The sequence below is a fragment of the Scyliorhinus canicula genome, chromosome 15 (genome assembly GCF_902713615.1).
Source record: "Scyliorhinus canicula chromosome 15, sScyCan1.1, whole genome shotgun sequence".
In the NCBI taxonomy this organism is placed as follows: Eukaryota; Metazoa; Chordata; class Chondrichthyes; order Carcharhiniformes; family Scyliorhinidae; genus Scyliorhinus; species Scyliorhinus canicula.
The window spans coordinates 98000765-98017726 of NC_052160.1; the positions used below are offsets into that span (position 1 = coordinate 98000765).

A 16962-nucleotide genomic window follows, 5' to 3' on the forward strand; every position below is an offset into this window, starting at 1 on the left:
TCTGTCTTCGCCCTGTGGTTCTGCAGTCTTCCTTTTCAGATAACAATCCAATTCCCTCTTTAAATGCCTCAATTGAAACTGCCTCCGCCACACTCTCAAGCACTGTTTTCTAGTTTCTAACCAACGGCGGCATGGAACAAGATTTTCCTCATGTCAGTTCTTTTGCCTTAAATCTGTGCCCACTTGTTTTCGATCCTTTCACAAAGCTACAGTTTTTCCCTACCCACTCTGTCCAGACCCTTATGATTTTGAAAACCTTTATCAAATCCCCTCTCGACTTTATCTTCAAGAAAAACAGTCCCAACTCTCCAACTGACGCTCAGTTGAAGCTGAACCAGCATTCTAGAGACGTTTAACATAACTTCCTTTCTTTTATTCTCTTTGTCGCTATTGATGAAGTCTAGGATGCTGTATACCTTTTTAGCCATGCTCTCAACCTGTTCTGCCAACTTTAATGATTTATGCATAGGTTCCTCTGCTCATGCATCTCCTTAAGAATTGTTTCTTTATTTTATAATGTCCTCTGCATGCCTCCTGCCAAATTGCATCACTTCGCACTTCTCTGCATTGAACTTCATTGTCCACCCATTCCACCAACTTGTCTATGCCCTTTTCAAGTTCCACACTATTGTCATCATGGTTCACAATGATTCCAAGTTTTGTATTATCCAAATATTTTGAAATCGTGACCTTTACACCAAGGTCTGGGTCATTCATGTATCTCCGGAAGAGTAAGGGTCCTAATACTGACACCCCGGAGAACGCAACTGCAAACCTACCTCCAGTCTGAAAAACACTCATTAACCGCTACTCTCTGTTTGCTGTCACTGAGCCAGTTTTGTGTCCTTACTGCTACTTTTATTCCATGAGCGACAACTTTGCCCACAGGTCTGTTTGGCACTTTCTCAGCTATCTTCTGGAAGTTCATATACACTATTTATCAGCATTACGCTCACCATCCTTCTCTGTTACTCATCTAAAAACAAATTAGTTAAATATGATTTTGCCCTTAACAAATCTATGCTGGTTTTCCTTAATTAACCCATAGTTGCCTAAGTGACTATTTGTCCCGGTTAATAATTTCTCAAAGCTTCTCCAATGCTGAGGTTTAACTAACTGGTCTATAGTTGCTGGGCTTATCTTTACGCCTTTTTTTGAATAAGGTTGTAAACCTTTGCAATTCTCCAGTTGTCCGGCACCATCCCCGAGTCGAAGAAAGACTGAAAAATTATTGCCAGTGTCTTGGCAATCTCATTTTTCTCAACCCTCAAATAGTCACTGAGGCAACTATGGGTTAATTAAGGAAAGCCAGCAAAAATTTGTTAAGGGCAAAATCATATTTAACTAATTTGTTTTTAGATGACTTTCCGGTCCTGGTTTCTTAATAACTTTAAGAACAGACAGCTTATCCAACACCACCTCATTATCAATTTTAAACCCTTCACGTGTCTGAATTACCTCCTCTTGCACTATCGCCTGCACTGCATGTTGTTCCTTGGTAAAAACAGATGCAACGTATTCATTTAATATCTCGGCCATGCTCCCTGCCTCCATACATTATTACCATTTTTGATCTCCAAGCACCCCTATTTTTTACCATTTATATGTCTTTGAGGACTTTTGGATTCCCCTTTAGATTAGCTGCCAGTCTCTTTTCATAGTGTCAGCTTCTCTTATATGGGGTATGATCTATCGGCCTTGCTGTGCTCGACATGGGATATGATGAAGCCGGTAAATCTACTGAGAGGACTCGTGCGCCATTTATCAGTCTCATCACACCTCGTTAGATCTCACGAGGTGTCAAGATTTGGATCCCGTCCATTGAGAGCGGGTCCCAGATTTGCATATTCAAGTGAGCAGTCAGTCTTACTTGAATATATCTGCTCCAGATCTACACAGCGCCCGGGACATAACGTCCTCGCCTTGGAGATCCCGAGGTGGTCCGGTTCTGGGCATGGTGATACCCTCGCACCCAGATGCCATCTGAGCACCGACACTGCTAACCTGGTACCCTGGCAATGCCTGGGTGCTCATCAGGTTCATAGCTCCTTGAAGGTGGAGTCGCAGATGGACAGGGTGGTGAAGAAGACATTCAGCATGCTCGGTTTTATTGGTCAGAATATTGAATACAGGAGTTGGGATGTCTTGTTGAAGTTGTACAAGACATTGGTAAGGCCACACATGGAATACTGTGTTCAGTTCTGGTCACTCTGTTATCGGAAGGATATTGTTAAACTAGAAAGAGTGCTCGACACGGGACTCTGTTTAATTTCCATTAAATCATGCCCCTGGTTTATAACTTACCATCTGAATCTCCTATTACAGCTGGTTCTCGCTTGTGTTGTCCACCTATTGTGGCATCCTGTTTATACTTTGATATTTATTGCTTACTCTTTTTAAAAATTAAAATTGTAACATATGAGAATTCATGTGTTTTTAAAAAATATGCATGCATTGAATTTCAAAAACGAATGACAATATCAACAGATAAATATATAAAATATATAAGTAATGAATCATAAGTAATGAAAAGTGATTATACATATATATTGGTCTTTATAGCAATCCAACCAACCCCAATATAAATGAACCCCTTTAACAGTCGACCGTATCCAGTTCTTTAAAGAATGAGACAAATGGCCGCCACCTCCTGTAGAATCTCCCCACCGAGCCCCTAATATATTTAATTTTCTCCAGATGTCGAATGACATCAAATCATTCAACAAAGCAGATGTTTTAGGTGGTGCGGGAGATTTCCAATGAGCAATATTCACCTCCTGACTATTAAAGAGGCAAATGTGAGAATGTCTGCCCTCACCCCGGAGTGGAATACTGGTGAGTCAGAGACTCCAAATATTTTTGCCAGTTGGCATGGTTCTCTGGTCACCCATAAAATCTTAGATGTCATGTCAAAAAAGGAAACCCAGTTGCTAGCAAGTTTAGTACAAGACCAAAACACGCCAGTGTGGTTAGCCGGTGTAAGTGAACAGCCATCATGCTTGTTCTCCACATCTCAAAAGAATCCACTCATCTTCGACTTAGTCCAGTGTGTTCAATGTAATACTTTGAACTGAATCAAACTCAGTCTGGCGGAAGATGAAGTGGAATGAACCCTGTAGAGGGCTTTCTTCCAACCTCAACAGTAAATACAGGGCCAATGGGGCAGGATCCGAAGAAAGAAGAAGACCATATAAGTTTGAAATAGATCCTCTGTCCTGTTGTGCCAAAGCCAGGGCCCTCTCCAACAAAGAGGAGGGTGGGGTCAAGGGGAAGGAAGAAAAAAACTTTACATGAGAAATCTTGAATTTGAAAAAAATAAAAAATGCTGCATTTGGGCAAACAAAATTTCTCCGTGAGTTCTCAAGGCTGGCAAATCTCCCTTCTAAAAACAAGTCCCCGAAATGCACAAGACACCCTACCCCCCCAAGACCTGAAGGCAAAAAGAGTAATCAATCGGGGCACAAAGACAGAGAGGTTGGAATGTTGCCAAAACTGTTTCCAAATCCTTGGGGAGGAGATCACCACATTACTCAAGGAGAAACCTGCAGGGAGAAGGACAGCGGTGCAATAATTAAGGCGGGAAGAAAGGAGGTGGTGGTGCAAGACTGAGCCTCCATTTTGACCCAAATCGAGCCAGGGTCACTAAGCCATTGCAGGATTTTCTGTATGGTGGCAACCCAATAATAAAACTGAAGGTTTGGGAGGGCGAAACCTCCCGATCTTCTGTTCTTTGAAGCAGAGCGTTGCAGACACTGGGAGACTTGCCCACCCTGATAAAAGCCAAAATCAATTTGTTGACCTATAATAAAAAATGATTTCAGCAAAACATGGGGATACATTGAAATAAAATAGAAATCTTGGAAGCACATTCATATAGTTTGGATTCTACCTGCAAGACATTAAAGAAGATTGCTCCACCTCTGCAGGTCCGCTTTAACATTACTGACGAGGCTTGAATAATTCAGTTTATGATGTAATGCCCATTTATGGGGCACGCGGACCCCCAGGTGTCAGAGAGTAGAGGGGGAGAGACAAAACTTTCTGGCAGGTGGATTCACTGGAAAACACTCACTTTTACTCATTCATTCACATTTAATTTGTAACCTGCGAAGGTACCAAATGTTATGAGTATCCCCATTACATTACAATCTTTAGGGGGCAACAGAAAGCTACTAAAAAAGCTATAAAGAAGAGTAAGATAGATAGAGTATGAGAGTAAACTTGCTCAGAATATAAAAACAGAGAGTAAAAGTTTTTACAAATATATAAAACAAAAAAGAGTGGCTAAGGTAAATATTGGTCCTTTAGAGGATGAGAAGGGAGTTTTAATAATGGGAGATGAGGAAATGGCTGAGGAACTGAACAGGTTTTTTGGGTCGGCCAGCGACTGATAGAAATGAGGCTATGACAGGTGAGGACCTTGAGAGAATTGTTATCACTAAGGAGGGAGTGATGGGCAAGGTAATGGGGCTAAAGGTAGACAAGTCTCCTGGCCCTGATGGAATGCATCCCAGAGTGCTAAAAGAGATGGCTAGGGAAATTGCAGATGCACTAATGATGATTTACCAAAATTCACTAGACTCTGGGGTGGTCCCGGTGGATTGGAAATTAGCAAACGTGACACCACTGTTTAAAAAAGGAGGTAGGCAGAGAGCAGGAAATTATAGGCCAGTGAGCTTAACTTCGGTAGTAGGGAAGATGCTGGAATCTATCATCAAGGAAGAAATAGCGACGCATCTGGATGGAAATTGTCCCATTGGGCAGACGCAGCATGGGTTCATAAAGGGCAGGTCGTGCCTAACTAATTTAGTGGAATTTTTTGAGGACATTACCAGTGCCGTAGATAACGGGGAGCCAATGGATGTGGTATATCTGGATTTCCAGAACGCCTCTGACAAGGTGCCACACAAAAGGTTGCTGCATAAGATAAAGATGCATGGCATTAAGGGTAAAGTAGTAGCATGGATAGAGGATTGGTTAATTAATAGAAAGCAAAGAGTGGGGATTAATGGGTGTTTCTCTGGTTGGCAATCAGTAGCAGTGGTGTCCCTCAGGAATCTGTGTTGGACCCACAAGTGTTCACAATTTACATAGATGATTTGGAGTTGGGGACCAAGGGCAATGTGTCCAAGTTTGCAAATGACACTAAGATGAGTGGTAAAGCGAAAAGTGCAGAGGATACTGGAAGTCTGCAGAGGGATTTGGATAGGTTAAGTGAATGGGCTAGGGTCTGGCAGATGGAATACAATGTTGACAAATGTAAGGTTATCCATTTTGGTAGGAATAACAGCAAACGGGATTATTATTTAAACAATAAAATATTAAAGCATGCCACTGTGCAGAGAGACCTGGGTGTGCTAGTGCATGAGTCACAGAAAGTTGGTTTACAGGTGCAACAGGTAATTAGGACTGCAAATGGAATTTTGTCCTTCATTGCGAGAGGGATGGAGTTTAAGACTAGGGAGGTTATGTTGCAATTGTATAAGCTGTTAGTGAGGCCACATATGGAGTATTGTGTTCAGTTTTGGTCTCCTTACTTGAGAAAGGACATACTGGCACTGGAAGGTGTGCAGATGAGATTCACTAGGTTAATCCCAGAGTTGAAGGGGTTGGATTATGAGGAGAGGTTGAGTAGACTGGGACTGTACTCGATGGAATTTAGAAGGATGAGGGGGGGATCTTATAGAAACATTTAAAATTATGAAGGGAATAGATAGGATAGATGCGGGCAGGTTGTTTCCACTGGCGGGTGAAAGCAGAACTAGGGGACATAGCCTCAAAATAAGGGGAAGTAGATTGAGGACTGAGTTTAGGAGGAACTTCTTCACCCAAAGGGTTGTGAATCTATGGAATTCCTTGCCCAGTGAAGCAGTTGAGGCTCCTTCATTAAATGTTTTTAAGGTAAAGATAGATAGTTTTTAGAAGAATAAAGGGATTAAGGGTTATGGTGTTTGGGCCGGTATGTGGAGCTGAGTCCACAAAAGATCAGCCATGATCTCATTGAATGGCGGAGCAGGCTCGAGGGGCCAGATGGCCTACTCCTGCTCCTAGTTCTTATGTTCCTTATTGTTTTCTGAGGGGGCCGATCTGCAATATACAGAAGTAGATCATCTGTCTAGTGTGGTACCTGGTGCTCCACTCTGTCTGGTAGATACCCTTTCGTCCATTGGATGACCTCAACTATCATTAAAATGTTCAATAGCTAATGTAAAGAGCAGTTGGGAAAGAGGGCAGTCCTGTCTAATACCCTTGCATTGTATATCAGACAAATCCAGTAGGTAGATTTAGGGCCGAAACCAAATTTCCCCCAAATCTCCGAGGTAGTTCCATTCCACCCTGTCAAATGCTTTTCTTCATCCAAAGATATTATGACTTCAGGTTCCAAAGCAGTGGAGGGGGAGAGGACAATGTTTAAGAGGCGTCAAAAATTGACCGCCAAAGCCTGTCTGATCTTCAGATACTATTAACTGGGAGACGGGGCTCCAGTCGGGACGCCAGGACCGTAGCCAGTAGTTTAACCTCTGTTTAAGAAGTGAAATAATTCTGTGATACCCACGCTCGACTGGCTCTCTATCCCCCTGAAAATGCAAAGAAATGGAGGCCAGAGAGAGGGTCGAAAGTAGTGACTGCCTGGACAGCGAATCAGTAAACATGTCCAATAATAGAGGTATGAGCTGCTCTGAAAACCTTTTCTAAAATGTAGTTGGAAAGCCCTCAGGACCCGGGGGCTGTGCCAGATTGTAGCTGCCCAATGCATTTCAGTATTTCTTCTGGGCATAAGGGGGAGTCCAATTCCCGTCTTCTGCCTTCCTCCATGGCCGGAATGTGTAGACCATCTGTAAAACTCTTCATTCGTGAAGTGTTTGGAGAAGGCTCTAACTCATATAGCTTATGGTAATTCAAGTTGAAAGCTGCATTAACCCGGAGAGGAGCTGAAGCCAAGTTACCTTCTTTGTTACGCACCAAAGGGATTTCTCAAGAGGCAGTTAGCTTCTGGAGTTGATGTACAAGAAGACGCCTTCTCCCCATGTTCATAAAAGGTGCCTCGAGAATGTTAGAACTGGTGCACGGCCTTAACCATAGATATCATAGAACATAGAACAGTACAGCACAGAACAGGCCCTTTGGCCCTCGATGTTGTGCCGAGCAATGATCACCCCACTCAAGCCTAACGTATCCACCCTATACCAGCACATCTTTGGACTGTGGGAGGAAACCGGAGCACCCGGAGGAAACCCACGCACACACGGGGAGGATGTGCAGACTCCGCACAGACAGTGACCCAGCCGGGAATTGAACCTGGGACCCTGGAGCTGTGAAGCATTTATGCTAACCACCATGCTACCATACTGCCCATGCTACCATGCTGCCCATCAATTCAAATTGAAAATGTAACTTTTCTCTGTGCATCAGTAGATCCGGCATTGATGCAAGTAAGTATTGGCGGTCAACTTCCAAAATGGAGTCCACCAGCCTTTGTTGTTCTAATTTCTCTATTTTAATGATGTGAACTTTAAATGAGATAATTTGACCCCCTTATGAATGACCTTGGACTTCCCAGTGTTTCGAAGGAGAAGGCTCTGATTTGTTGAGCTTAATATGGCAGCAGACAAATGCTCATAAAATTTGTCATCAGACATTAAAGTGGTGTCTAATCTCCAAGGTGAGCATTTGGAAGGGCAAAAGCAAAACAAAAATCAACAAAAAGAGGGGCATGATCAGAGATGACAATTGCCGAATATTTGGCAGCCACCACTAAAGGGAGGAGGGACTTATCAACAAAAAAATCAATTCAGGAATAGACACAGTCGACATGTGGAAAAAAAGGAAAATTCTTTATCATTAAGATGCAGAAAACACATGGATCCATCCCACTAATCCGTTCTATAAATGGGGTCAGTGCCCTGGACTCCCAGATGGGGGTCAGAGATTTTGGCATGGAATGGTCCAATTTAGGGTCCAAGACACAGTTCAGGTCGCCTCCTAGGATCATCCGATGTGAATCTAAATCAATAAGGAGTGAGTTTACAAAGTTCGGGTCATCCCAGTTGGGGGCATAAATGTTTACTAAAATAACCGGACTGTTCTCCAGTGAACCATAGACAACAATATAATGACCATTAAGGTCATTCATAATCCGTGTAGGAAGTCTTACAACACCAGGTTAAAGTCCAACAGGTTTGTTTCAAACACGAGCTTTCGGAGCACGGCTCCTTCTTCAGGTGAGATTCAGGAAGAGATTCACCTGAAGAAGGAGCCGTGCTCCGAAAGCTCGTGTTTGAAACAAACCTGTTGGACTTTAACCTGGTGTTGTAAGACTTCTTACTGTGCTCACCCCAGTCCAACGCCGGCATCTCCACATCATTCATAATCCGAGAAGAGGAAAATTGTACTTTTTTATGGATCAGTATTGTCGTGCCCCTAGCCCTACGTTAAAGCCTGAATTAAAGACTTGTCCCAGCCAATTATTGCAAAACAGTTTCTGGTCCCTCACACGCAGATGGATTTCCTGCAGAAATACGATACCCGAGTTTAGACTCTTCAGATGAGCAAAAACCCTAGTCCGTTTCACAGAACCATTTAGACCCCTAACATTCCAAGTTACGAGGCAAAGTGGAGATGCCCCATTAATTCCCACACTGGGTTCAGCCATAACTTCTGAAGAATGTCAAGCAAGGGATCTTAACTAGCCAAGGTGAGGAGATCCTTCCAGGATGGCAACCAAGCCCAGTCCAATGACCAGGCAAATACAGACTGGTGGACACCAGTCAACCAACTAACTTTACCCACCCCCTCCAACCCAACAATGCCCATGAATAATGTTACCCAACAATCCCTTCTCTCTAAATGCCTACATAACATGATTCATAGATCATACAATTTACAGTGCAGAAGGAGGCCATTCGGCCCATCGAGTCTGCACCGAACTATACTCTAAACTCCCACTCGCAAAGTGTTGGCGAAGAGGAGCTGCAGCACACCCTCTCTTGAAGCTCATTTCATATAACCTCATCGTTAGCTGGGAAGCTCTCCATTCAACCATATACTTACAGAAATAATTTAACACTTGTATAATTCACAATGCAACAATAGCATGAAAAAAGCAAACAATAACTTTATACCCCAAATGATATACAGACAAACAAACAATCTGAAAACTCCTGAACATCATAATGTATATTAACTCCAATAGACAGACTAAGCATCCTTTCTGAGCAATTTGCATTGGGTTCACAACTCTGTTCACAAAATCCATCATCAGCTTGACTGTTACAACTTTTGAGAGGAATCGAGCATTGCTGGCTTCCTCTGCAGATGATGAAAGGTTTATAGCACTGACCTATTGAAGAGTAACACTCTAGTCTAATATGTGGGTCACTGAAACAATTGGTGAACTCTCATTGAACCAGAAGTAGAACCTTCAGATCTCACAAACGACACAAAGTAATTTACATAATTTCTTATGTTGAATTCCCTCTAAGGTGTATTAACAGTTGTTGAGCTGACATAGTAAATGGAAAGGGTTTGTTTCCTAAATAGACCAAGCATGCAAAATCCATGATGATTGAAAAACCCAGTGCAAAACTGATAAGATTTTTAAAAGATTATTTTCCAGTCTTCACTATATTTTGGTCCAACTATGAGCATTTTGCCACATCTGCAGGTGTCTGTCTTCTGAATTAAATTATTTTAGTATACGTTAAAATGAAGAAAGGGAGGTTACCCATCTCGTGGGTATTTTCATTAAATGATGTGCACCCTTAACACACAATGTTCCACCCAACCAATCTCTTGGGGCCCCATGGGAAGATTGTTTCTTTTAGGAAGTATGATGTGGGCTGGACTTTGCAAGTTAGTTGAATCGTAAATTCAATTTGAAATAAATTGACATTGTACAGATTTTGGAACATTTTGAAGCAGACTTTGCCTGAGACCGTGTGAAACATTATTGTTTGCTTTGCAATTACATATTTTAGATGTTTAGCACCTATAAAGAACCAACCATCTGAAACTTAAGCAGAATATATACCACATAAACACATTTTTACTTTGACACACCTTAATTTCCGCAATGATCAGTGTGCTATAATGTGCACATGTTGATTATATACAGATTTCCCACTCGTTGCTAAAAGATTCCATGCGTCTTGGGTTAGCAAAGCCAATTGAAAAAAATAAACAGTTAGTTTTAGCGTTTGATTCTCCACTCAAAAAGATTATACCTAGTTGAGTGAAATATTTTGTCATTGCTTTATTATTCTGAAGGATTGTTCACATTGTTGTGGAGCTGAGCCTGAATTCCCTCCTCTTCATTCAATGTCAGTGTTCAGCACCTGTTGTGTTTGGTCTTTTCTACTTTACGAAGGAATCTACCAAACCCTTCGACTTGTCCAAACCAGAATCTTTTATTGAGCCTCGTGGTAAGATAGCAATCTGATACATAATTACATCAAGTCTGCTAACTACTCCTCTGGAACTTGCATCTAGCACTGACTATTCACATGTATGTCTTATTACCCTCTCAATCTTCTTCTGAAGATGGCCGGATGTGTCTCCCCTTACATCGGAGCCACAGGTCACATGACCTTGGGCTACAGACTGCATAGTGTGTCTGTACTGCCACCTGCTGGTTGGAGGTCGCACACCATCCATCTATGATATAGCCTATAGGTATATCACCACATCCTCCTTCCTCACAAAACATTAAGATATTTGTTTCAGGCAACAGTAAACATTACACTTTATGCATTCATTTTATGTAGCTAGCAAAGTGAAAGAGTTTTACTGAAGTGTCCATAAGCATGCTGTGCCTGACAAGTGTCCATTTCCTTTGTACAGATCTCATTCTTTTGAGTTGTTGCCCACCTCATCAGAGACTGGTTTACTTGTTGGTGCCTGGTTTACTTGTTGGTGTCTGGCTTCTCTTACATATCACCCTGTGCCTTTGAAAGCCCTGTGCCCAAGACTGCCATACTTGTGTTACCAGTCGCTTTCTCTTCTGCTTTCTTGCATGATGTTGCTTGTGACCTGCAACTGTTTTCGCTGTTGGTCGGTGGGGTGAGGTAGTTATCCGAGTCTTCTGTTTTTTTTTTCAATTTTTAGGACACGGTGATGTACTTTGTTGTGTCTCTTGGTTTTTTTTTCCAGTGTAGCAGCCTCCAGCGTGGCGTTGGCTGTCATTGTGTGTTGAGTTGTTTGCAGAAGTTTAGGCATCACGTCCACTTCTGCGCCCTCATCGACATGCTGGATCATCTCAGTTTCTAGTGCCAGCATGAAGGATGGAACTGGGGTTGGCGGTTTCACCTCCTCTTGGCTGGAGCATCGTGACTTGCTCTTCATCACTGAAAATTACTATACTTCCCTGCTGAACTGATCCAAGCACTGGGTTTACTTGCTCAAACTCACAAATGTACAAGTGGTCTGTGGAGCTGCATAATGAAATAGCCATTAGGTCGTCCTCGGAGTCCGTCTCATCAGTGTCAGAGTTGCAATCTCCACGTCGCTGTAGTCAACATCTTCATCTATATCCTCCCATTTGTCATCGGTGTCGCCGACTGCTAAGAAGTAAATTACCGGAGCCATTTCAAGGACTTGTAATAACTCACCACATACCTCTGAGGCCAGTTTTTCAAAGATTGGGACGACTTCTTGCGTCTCTGGTTCAAACAATAGCAATTCTTCGGTTGTATCAGCAGCTTCAATTTCTCATGCGCCATCTCCAAACTCCTGCTCTCCAGATTCCAGCGCAGTCTGGGCGTCTCTCGTGACCACCTCGTCATTGCTTGTAGACCACCGGAGCCGTGTTACTGGAGCCTCATCTTTTGTGCTGGAAAAGAGATGTGCAAGCAGCTCATAGTGATTGTCATCCGTCTCATCTCCCACGTCATCACTTTCTGCATCATCATCAATAACTTCAAGCAGATATTTATAGTAATTGTCCTCTGATTCAACATCATCATCAGTCTTTTCGCCTGAAAAATATAACTTTGCATACGGAATTATTTGTTCAAGAACTAGAGCACCAAGTTCTACATCAGCCTTTTGTTTGGCCTGCAAAGCTTGGCTTAAAATTCCACCCTGTGGAACTTCAATGGGACCGAAGAAGTTGAAGAACGATTAATTTGATATAGTTCTTGTCGCTGTTCTTGGACTGCTCCAACCCCTGTACTTTGATTTCGTTCGGATGGTTCTGATTGTTACATTTTTGCCCCCCCTCCCTTCGATTGTGCCGCCTGTGCAGCCGATGATTTGTGGTTCAGCAAAGAATGATTTAAGCGGCCATGAGTCCAACTGATGTGATCACCTCATTCATGAAGTACTCATTACGTCCAAATGTAAACTCGAGAGTGAAGCCCCATAGCTTTCCATTCTCAGATGTTTTAACACCCATATCTCACTGATGCTTTAATATGGCTTCATCATGTTCACGTATTATGCCATTGAGCCTGTGCATGTTCCTCAAAACTGTTAACCAGAATTGCGGAATGCTCGGCGACAGTTCCGTCGTCTTGTCTGGTTTGTCGTCCTCCACTAGGATTTCTTCCAAATCCCCCTACACCATGCACGCTGTAATGTCTTGCAGGGATTCAATGTGCTCAGGTGACCAGCTATCTTCTAGGATATTTAGTCGCTCGACTAGATTCAGGGATTCGCATGATTTTATCCCAAGTACTGAGTCCACATCCATGTCTACAATATGAAAAAGTATTGTGTGCTTCATACCTGCCACTGAGAGCATTATTTCGCGAACATCGAAAGTCTCCAGAGTTCTTGTTCAGAAGTATATCATCAACCCTTGCCGATCAGCAAAGTCCCGCTGCATGTTTAGCTTTTGCAAAGCATGTCGACTCACGAGGTTGGCCGTTGCTTTAGGGTCAAAGTTACAAAGAATGAAAGCATCATTCAGCATTACCTTCGATTTCAGTACGGACATAAAGGTTTTCGGAGTGTTATAGAACATAGAACATAGAACAGTACAGCACAGAACAGGCCCTTCGGCCCTCAATGTTGTGCCGAGCCATGATCACCCTACTCAAACCCACGTATCCACCCTATACCCGTAACCCAACAACCCCCCCTTAACCTTACTTTTTTTATTAAGACACTACGGGCAATTTAGCATGGCCAATCCACCTAACCCGCACATCTTTGGACTGTGGGAGGAAACCGGAGCACCCGGAGGAAACCCACGCACACCGGGGGAGGATGTGTAGACTCCACACAGACAGTGACCCAGCCGGGAATCGAACCTGGGACCCTGGAGCTGTGAAGCATTTATGCTAACCACCATGCTACCCTGCTGCCCCAGCCTGTTCATCCCATTCTTTCTTACGATTTTGTTTTCATCTTTGTTTCTGAGAGTCTTTTGGTTTCTCGCCGCGATGAGATCGATTAAAAACTGGTCTTCATTGTTTATCTCATCTGCTGCATGCACGTTCCTGCATGGTCCATGGTGGAAAGTGCAAACCATCGTTTTGCAAAGTGCTCAACACAGCCGCACCTGGATCAAACTTTTCTAAAGGCCAGACATTGACGCACTCCTCTGGAGTGCCACACTTTTGACACAAAGTGGCGGGGGCACCTGGCCATCCGCACTGAGACCATGTTTCTTCATGACGTGCATCACAGCACTAATGGCGCTGGCTTCTTCCATGTTGCCGCCAAATGTTTTTGAGCAGAGTGCACCTATTTGTGCAGCTATCTCGCTCGCCTGGCAAATCATCACTGCCTTTTCCAGCAACAAATCTTCCTCCCACAATAATATTGCCCAAAGCTTATCATCAAGTAAACCAAAGACAATTTTGGTCGCGGATTAACAAAGTTATCAGGTCACTAAAATTGCATGACTGGGCTTTCAGCCTCAAGTCTGTGACAAAACTGTCAAATGATTCGCCAGGTCTCTGGGTACGCATACGGAACATATAGCGCTCAAACGTTTCATTCTTCTCATGGGGAACAATGTTTATCAAAGTGCTTCATCACTTCATTTTTTTTGTGATCCTCATTATCAAACACAAATGAGTTGTACAGTTCGAGCACTTGTGGACCTGCCACTGTTAGCAGCAAAGCGATTTATATTTCATCAGGTAGGGCCTGTAGACTCACGGCCGAAACATAGAGTTTGAACTGCTGTTTGAACAGCTGCCAGTTCTCACCTCTGTTACTGGACATCTGAAGCTGGTGAGGGCCCTCAGTCTGTTCATCTCGAGCTTCAGCATTTTCTTGCGTGTTGGGTCGCCTCAGGCTGCAGTTCACCAGACCGGTCTGCAAGCCAAATGCCTAACGTTGTCACAGCCGACGCTATCTTTAATACTTAAGCACTTGTGATACCATGTTGTGTTTCGTCCTTTGTAGTTTACAAAGGAATCCAGCAAACACTTCGGCTTGTCCAAATCAGAAACTTTTATTGAGTCTCGTGTGGTAAGATAGCAATCTGATACAGAGCACATTATTACTGAGTCTGCTAACTACTCCTCTGGAATTTGCACTGACCATTCACATGTATGTCTTATTACCCTCTCAATCATCTTCTGAAGATGGCTGGATGTGTCTCCCGTTATAGCGGAGTCACAGGTCACATGACCTTGGTCTAGCGGCCACATGGTGTTTCTGTACCGCCACCTGACGGTTGGAGGGCGCACAGCATCCATCAATGATATAGCCTATGGGCATATCACCACAGCACCCACATATATTCTTTTAGTCTCCCTCTTTATGCCAAGACACCATCCTGTATTCTCTGCTGCTTTTGGAATCTATTTCCATTAAAAATACTTCAACTGAGTTGTGTTTGTGTTGTTGTGTAACAAAGAAGATCACAGACCATTTTCCTTTCTGATTGACACCTCAATAAAGGATACAAAGTCAAAATTGCATTTTATCAGATGGCATAAAGCCATATCATGAGCAACAGAAAATAGTACATCAGTCATTTATTTGGGAAAAATATATGGATTCGAGTCCTGAATTTTCTCTTGCAGCTATAATCTCAATGATATTTGTTTACCAGGAATAGAGAGGAACTCTGGTAATTTATGGTACCAGCATTTGGTTTCATTATTAAATATAATTACAATAATAATCCTGGCAGTGTTCTTAACCTCCTTCAGTCATTGAGTTATTCTTTCCCCCTCCTTTTTCCCTCAATGCCACAATGAAGCCAAATAACTGATCTTTGTTCAATGAGAGTTCAAGGTTGCACAAGCTTGAATTTCATTTTTGTGACTGGCTGAAATAGCTTCACCTCAGCAGTCCTGGATAAATTTTTTGTTGATTCTCAACACGACTTAAAAAAAACCAAAATATAATAATAAATAAATAAATGCAATTGTACAAAGTAAAATGTTGTGACTCTCCATTGACTAATGGATGTAAAATATCAAATTGAAAAACATCGTCTTGACAGTATCTGATACACTTTCTGTGAGATCTGCTGTGATATGCAAATGTCCTTTACACACAGTTGGATTTGCGAGTTCATCTTTGTATCCAGCAGCTTAATAATATTTGACCTTGCAAAGAAGAGAGTGTTTTCCTGTTGTTTGCAGCTTATTTGTGCAGTCTGCTAATGTGTTTGATAAATTAGTTGGATTATTAAGTTAAGGCTGTATTTGTAATTTGATGACTCTGTGATTGCAGTTTGCTTCACTATTGTGCATTTATTTAATCTCCCACAGCAGGAACTACTTCCAATATCTAAACCTCGCAGAACTAAATCTATGTGCAGTGTAAGATTTTTTTTGTGAAATGGGTTCAAGAATGGTGTGAGGGACTGTGGACCTATGTAAAGTAGGCGATGATATGCCTGTCAAATACTAATCAAAACTTGCTGCTGGATTGGTCTGCTTCCTTTTTCTTTTTATTCGTGGATGTGCATGTTTGTATTTTTTTTTAAAGGGTGGCCTGTTGCAGCAGAGATATCTGTAAGATTGAATTGGGCTTTAGCTAATGCCGTGACTCGCTTACATTTAGCTTGTGCTTGCTGATGCTGGTATTCACTTGGAAAAATCAAGATTAACTAAGAATGTACCATTGTCAAAACAATCAGTATCCTAACTGCTTACTTTTTTCTTTTAGATTGAAAAAAATAATGAGTTCCATTGGTGCAGGGATTGACAGCGATTTCAGAAAAGAATGGCAGAATGCTTCAGGTAATTAGAATATGTAAATGAATATCAGCTATTTGATTGAATAAATTGGAATTTACATGAACGTCAGTTCATAATATGCAGGTTGTATCTAAACTCGAATTGGATTTCTTTGCATATAAGATGATGATTAGTGATTACCCCTTGAGAGTAAAGAAAAGTGTTCAATCGTTAGATTAGAATAGCTGAGATTTGCAAAGAAACTATTGAACATGCCTGTGGCCAAACAGTGCTTAACAGAACGTTAGATAGTAAGATTGTGGTGTAATAGAAATCAACTTTATTTTGATTTGTGAATTGATGTAAAACTTGTGGAAAATTTTAATTTTATAATCCAAAATTTATGATTCCTGAACAGCCAGGATTTCTTTTGTAAATTTCCACTAGAGCTTGCATCAAGAAAGAGTTAAGAAACATCTGCATCTCTGCCTTTTTATTTATTTGTGGGCTTATGTGGAAACAGTTTAACCCTGGCCTACTGATAAGAAAGATGTCAAATGCTGAATTGGGCAATAGTTTTTGGTTTTTTAATGGAAAAATTATAACTTAAAGGATTTTGTATTGCTGATGGGGAGTTGAATGGATGGTATGATCACTTGAGTGCACCTTTCGGGCTTTACATTTGCCTATTGACTTTGGGGCGCCAGGTGGAGGACCAGTGGGAATAAGACCCTTGAATCCTCCCACTTAACCTGCATCTCAGGTCCCTGGATGAAGTTTATCATTACAGTTATAATGTGATTGTTGATCCAACAAGCTGCTGCCAAATGGAGAAATTTTAATATAGAATTGCCCTTTGATTTGTAATGAATTT

At 42.1% G+C, this 16962-nt stretch overlaps 1 protein-coding gene across 1 annotated transcript in view; it reads left to right on the forward strand.

Moving 5' to 3' along the window:
* LOC119978169 (ankyrin repeat and SAM domain-containing protein 1A-like) overlaps positions 1–16962 on the forward strand; it is a 581433-nt gene that overhangs the window by 387343 nt on the left and 177128 nt on the right. The window contains 2 exon segments of the mRNA XM_038819603.1: positions 15678–15742; positions 16078–16151. Coding sequence (XP_038675531.1) covers positions 15678–15742; positions 16078–16151 — 139 coding nt within the window.